This window comes from Saccostrea cucullata, unplaced genomic scaffold (assembly GCF_032062105.1).
Source record: "Saccostrea cucullata isolate Sc308-1 unplaced genomic scaffold, CSIRO_AGI_Scuc_v1 ctg6518, whole genome shotgun sequence".
NCBI lineage: Eukaryota > Metazoa > Mollusca > Bivalvia > Ostreida > Ostreidae > Saccostrea > Saccostrea cuccullata.
Window position 1 is genome coordinate 19,572 of NW_026928714.1, and position 5,991 is coordinate 25,562.

At 43.5% G+C, this 5,991-nt stretch overlaps 3 protein-coding genes across 3 annotated transcripts; all 3 read right to left on the minus strand.

The window, feature by feature from the left end:
• Nucleotides 1-1,578: 1,578 nt before the first annotated feature.
• LOC134278527 (uncharacterized) lies at nt 1,579-2,523 on the minus strand. The gene has a single exon (XM_062760837.1). It carries the CDS (start codon nt 2,521-2,523, stop codon nt 1,579-1,581), a length of 945 nt encoding a protein of 314 aa, XP_062616821.1.
• Nucleotides 2,524-2,549: 26 nt separating this feature from the next.
• LOC134278528 (uncharacterized) lies at nt 2,550-3,995 on the minus strand. Its single transcript, XM_062760838.1, has one exon. It carries the CDS (start codon nt 3,993-3,995, stop codon nt 2,550-2,552), a length of 1,446 nt encoding a protein of 481 aa, XP_062616822.1.
• A 234-nt stretch (nt 3,996-4,229) lies between these two features.
• Nucleotides 4,230-5,344, minus strand: LOC134278530 (uncharacterized). The gene is made up of 2 exons (XM_062760839.1): nt 5,148-5,344; nt 4,230-4,857 (listed from the first exon to the last, which is right to left on the minus strand). The coding sequence occupies exons 1-2, from the start codon at nt 5,342-5,344 to the stop codon at nt 4,230-4,232; spliced, it is 825 nt and encodes a 274-aa protein (XP_062616823.1).
• Nucleotides 5,345-5,991: the final 647 nt, after the last annotated feature.

The following is a 5,991-nucleotide window of genomic DNA, read 5'->3' on the forward strand; positions in this document are numbered from 1 at the left end:
TGTCCACATTCACTCGAGGAAACACTTCTAAATCGCTGGCTCTTTGACTGTCTATGGGTCCCATAGCACGATCCATTCTCAGTTCTGCTTGTTTCTTGAGCAACTCTCCTATGGTCTTTTGTCTTTGTTCCTTATAATACTAATTGATTTCGTTTTTTAGACTTTCGGGCATGGCTTTACGTTGAGCTAGAGTTTGAGGAGTGGTGGATTTTCGCCTTTTCGCCACTGTTTTCTTGGGAGCCCTTTTTTTCTTGGGGGGGGGAGCTTTTCTCTTCTTGGGAGGGGCTTTTCTCTTCTTTTTTCTGCTCTTTTGAGCTGCTCCTCCGACTCGGACCATCCAATCCGGAAACACTCTTTGTTTCTTATTATCGACTGTCACCACCACACTCTTCAAACGTCGAACCCGGCGTTTTTTAAGACTATTCCATTTAAATAAATGACGAATGATGACTTCGCCTAGAAATCCAGCTTCTCCGCGTTTTAAAATAGCCGTTTTTCTGTCTTGATCACTGGCCGATTGATCGGCAATGATCTTTAAATCTTGACGATGATGATTAATAAACTTTTGGGTCTGTTTATTGAAGGTAAGACCCCTTTCATTAAATTGCGAGCTCCCAGGGCAAACCAATTCAATAAGGCTTTACGCCCTAATTCGATTAAATGGGCTCGCTTTGCGGGATCTCGTTCCCGCTGTAAACGTCGTAAGGTTCTCACTAGTTTACTCTTGGCCGATGGAGCCATGATGAGAGTGAAATGAATAATGACCCAGAAGAGTGTGAAACACTTTTATTTATACTCTTGAGGCATGTGTACAGTCAACATTTCAAACATTCGACTTCTCAATCGGTATTCGTCTGGGGTCTGGGGACTCAGGAGATAGCCGTGAGGTACCTGGGTGGCTTCTTGATAAGCAGACATCAAATGAGGCAAGGCTAGCTGACGACTCAATACACTGATCTGAGTTTTGTCTCTGGGATTTTTGAATAAGAGTAAATAATGAGCATTCAAACTAATGGTGCGATGAGAGGCGGCTCGATCAAATAAATTCTGAGTGATGTAAATCACACTGGTATTCCGATGATGCGCTTTGCGGGTAAACCAATCCACAATAGATTCGATGGCCTTTCCTCCCATCATGTCGTCGAAAATGAGTAAGTGGGGCACACTCAAATTGGCTACTAATTTCTCGTCGTCTTCTGGAATATTTCGGATGAAAGACACTTTATCTTTTAAAGAAGTGTAAGCGGGTTGCCATTCCCGATAACATCACACGATTTTTTCGGGCCTGGGAGTGATCCAGTCTAAATTGTTCACCAATGTCTTGACGAATTCTGTTTTGCCCGATTTCGAGGGTCCAGCGACCACCATGGTAAACTCGTGTTTCAATTGAAAAGAGGGGAGGGGTGTCTCCTCGGAATACATGTTGATCAATGAAGGAAGAGTTGGGTTCAGGGTCCTATTTATAGTTAACACAGAAACCCATGATTTGTATTGCCCCCTTTTTTATAGAGAATACGAAGAAGAAAAACAACACACAAAACATTCAATTTTTTAATTCAAAGTCAACATATCAACATATCAATAACCATAAGGTAAAATGTTATAAGAGGGTAACAATTGTCTCTTATCGTACACAATTCTATACTTTTTCTCTAAAGGTTTGCTCACGACGTCATGATCACGGGTCGTCTGGATTTTGTTGGGATAAGGTACTGTGACTTCCTCTATTTCTCCCTGGATCATTTGATCTAAAGTCTCTAGGGACACGATCTGAGAGGTTCGATGGTTGAGAGTGATTCCTTTGACTTTAAGGGTCTCGGTTCCTTTGGAGGTCCGGTAACCATAATTTTTAGGACCTGCCGACATGAATTTGGTGATGTGATCCCCATCTAATTCGTCGGTCCTTTCTCCTAAACTATTGCCCCAGGTAGGATTAAAAGCTCCCTCCCGATGTTGGTAAATGATACTGTCCGTATCGAAATAAACGCCCCGATCTCCTAAAGATTGTAAAGTCTCGTAGAGGTGTAAGCGGGCATGGGCGGTGGTAAAACAAGCCAGGACCACATTTCCAAAGGGACATTCTTCGACGAATTCCTGTTTGTCTTGATAATTCACCAGCATCTTGTCCTCATTGGAATCCTCTTTATTGACTAAGAGTCGCATGCCCTTGATGTCGAGAGTCGAATGTAAGAGTTGCTGTAATTCCTCTTCTTCGTCCAAGTATCTGGTTTTGGGTAATAACAAGCGTTGAGCAAATTTTCCCCACAGGCAATTTAAAAAGAGTTTAGCGATGGTTCTTCTCACTGGATTCTTCTCGATACTGATCCAGTCCATTAGGATGCCTGTTTTGTCTAAGACTTGTCGAATGTAATCTTGTTGTTGTTCTGGGGTCTTACAGTCGGGGGGAAATCCGGATGCTTCCTGTCTGATCTTGAGGAAGGTATCGATGTACTCTTTAAATAACTCTTGACTGCTTTCTTTAAAATGCCACACTTCGTGTATTCGCTCTAAGGTATATCCCATGTCCAAGGCTTTATGTAATTCGGTCGTCACCCAAGTGCCCGTGAGACTACGTCCCTGGTTGGTGTGTTGACATCGATGTTGAGAAGTAGAATCCTGTCGTTCGGCACACGTTCGACATAAGGGAAATAATAACTTGCCTCCCGTCCGATAAGGTAATACGGGGTGATAGAGGGCTCGGGTGGTAAGACCCGACAATGAATGAGGCCGAAATAACTTCTCACGTCCTGGAACTCGTCTGTGATGATCTCGGGATGCCCTACAGGAAAAGGTCTGTGTTTCAAAACGTAAGGGTATAAGGAACAGACGTCCACGTATCTCATGTCCCCTTCCTCACAATATAATCGGGTGGCATTGGTCCGGCCTCCGTACAGGGCGTCTCGGGGGTTCAAAGGATCGGGAATGTCCAGGTCTCGTACAAAATGCTGTAAACTCACATCTCGTTGCACTTGCTGATCGAAATCGTGCTCCCAGATACTACGGACGGTGTACCACATGTCCTCCAAATCCGCAGTCCTTCTGAGGGTTTTCTCTTGTAATTGTTGATAAGTAAATTGGGTCCGGTGAGGATGAGTTTCGGTCTGTAGACTAGGATAGCAGGTGGGGCATCCGTGCCAATAGCACCCGTAAAATTCGTAGACGGTACGAGTCGCTTCCTGGTATCCGTCGACGGTATAATTTCCGATCTGGACTTCGCCTCCGTTTCTGGCATGTTGTATGTGACATCCACTCTGTTGACTCATCCAGATGAGCCACCGACAGGCTTTGGCCGAATATTGTCGTGCCGATTGATACCCCAGGTTCGGAATGATGGCAATGGTCTCTTTAGGCATGAATTGTCGACGGTAGGCTAAATTAGCAGCGCTGGCAAACGTGATGGATTCCTGGAAAGGGTCCACTTTAACCAAACTCTTGAGGGTGGTTCTAAACTGTGCACAGCATCGTCGTAAAATGTCGACGTCCGAGATACAATACTCTACAAACTCTTTCTGGAAATCAAACACTTTTCCGGTCTGTTGTTCGTACCATTCGAAAAAGGCCTGTCGTCCACTGATAGACATTTCGTCCGGTTTGTAGAAAGCTGCCGGTGGATAAGGCCCCACGTTATTCTGGTTTTGTTTCGTATTAAAAAAGTGGGGAAAGTAACCTTTCTTCAATTCGTCGAATCCGAAAGCGGAGGGCATCTTGGCCAAAGGAAACGGTAAGAAATTATACGAGTCGATGAATTTCAGTCCGCAAATTTCCATGTACAAGATCTTATTGCCGTTCATGATGACGTTAGGTTTCAGGGGGGCGGAATGCACCAGGTGATTCAAAATGAATTGTCCGTCGTATCCCTTGAAGTTATGAGCGATGATGATGGCCTCGTCGTGTACTAATGTGGAATTCTTAGTACCTGTTGTGGGTTGTAATAACCAGTCCATGAACTTCTTTAAGGTCTCTGGTCCTTTAAATAGGTGCTGACGGGGTCCCATGTGTTGACAATGAGGACAGGGTTGCTCTATGGGTAAGTGACTGCAATGCTGACAGACGCGGTGTGCCACACACAGATTAGGGATGTGGATGCCGGTTTCCTGAGTGCATTCGAAATCGAAATAAATGTAAAACTGTAAGGTGTCTTTCCCCTTCTTCTTCTTCTCGGGCTTCTGTTGAACGTAGCACCAATGATCGGCATCGACGATTTACTTACAAATCTTACATTGTTTCTGTCATCCGCACTTGTGATGAGGAAATAATTTCTTAGGTATCCAAGACAGACACTTCTCGCATAGTCCCATTAAACTGCAGACACTGGTGGTGGTCTTCTTACTATGGGGTCTTAAATGATTTTCGTAGCAGGTCCTGTTCTTAAAAATTCCTTTGCATTGCTGACATTTAATGTGGGTCCCGTCTTTGGGACATTTAGGGTGTCCTAAACAAAAAGGACATCGATGAGGGCACTTGGTCCGATGGTCTGTGACATGACTGTACCCCACATCGCAATGATCACAGTAATATTGGTTCCCCGTTACTCCCGGCATGGATAGGATGGCATCGCAATGCTCTTCGTCTAACAAAATGTTCAAATAAGTTCGATCTCCCCAGCCTTTGTAAATAGGCTCTAAACAGAGTTTAGTCGAAGTGGATTTGAACTGAAATATTTTCAGTTGATAGCGAGGAGCTAATACCTGTTGTAATTTTTCCCATTCTTTGGGTCTACAAGGTTGATTGATATCAGACCTGGCTTGTTTCATGAGGGCTATTGCTTCTTGTTTCTGGTCCAAGGACTTAAAATCTCCTAATCTCATGCGTTTCCATCGTTTTTCCCATTCGGGGTCTGGATGTTCGGGTTTCTGACTGTGTAACCGGGTGACCGCGATGGCTCTAGCAAAACAAAATTAATCCCAGGGATTGACGATCCGAACGATGGATTGTTTATTGTTCTTGAAAGTCTCCTTATTCACTTGTAAATGTTTGGTTCTGTTTCCACCACTGCCTTGTGGATACTTGACGTGAAACATATCGAATTCCAGGGAGCCGTTGCCCAGTTTGAACTCCTTTTTGGATTGTTGCACGGTTTCTGCACGGTTTCTATCTTATCTAAAATGAGGTCCTCGTTCAAATGTTAACATTGCGTAAACTCGTACCAAATCTCTGAATCCAAAGAATTGTGACGTAGGTTCAGGCGGAGGTAATCGTTAGGATTACACTGCATTTCCGATTTGACCGTTTGTAACATGTCTCTGAATAATCGACGAACGAATCCTGTGTTTTCCTCTTCTGGAAATTCTTTGAAATTGTCAATATATTTATTTTCCTGAGCTTTAAATTTTGATGAGTGCATTTCTCTATTCAGACTCATCTGATAATACTCAGAAATAGGCTTGGGTTTCGGTGGTAAATGAATAGGTGATTTTGGTCTCTCATGCGCCCTAGTCCTTTGTTGATGCTGTTGTTGTCTTTGTTGTTGTTGTTGTTCTAGTAGACCTCTTCTCTTTAATATTTCGGCATTTTTTTCCGGAGCTTTATTTCTTGCTCTCTTTTCTCATAAAGAATTGAATCTAATTCTCTCTCCCTTCTTTTTCGTTTCAATAATCTTTGAGCCTGTAACTGTTTTTCTCTAGTAGAATCCATGTCCAACAGCTGATGGCTCTGACTGTAAAATGAACCCAAAGTCGGAGAACCCGTATTTATACAGTGGATGACGTCACAATGCATAGGTAAGGTGGCTGACTAGAGAGTGTACAGAGACGTACACAGTACGATCAAAACGTAAGTTTAACCTATTTTTGCACACGACCCTTAACAAACCAAACCGTATATAAACCAGCGCTGGACATTGAGGATCACTCTGCGTGAGCACTTGGAACTCGACAGACTTGAAAAATATGTCAGAGTGTGCGCCCTTCTGTTTGGTTGACTCTTCAAATGGATTACTGGGATGATCTCTTCTCCTATTTTTTGAGGGTGTTGATGGCATTAACCTCCTTA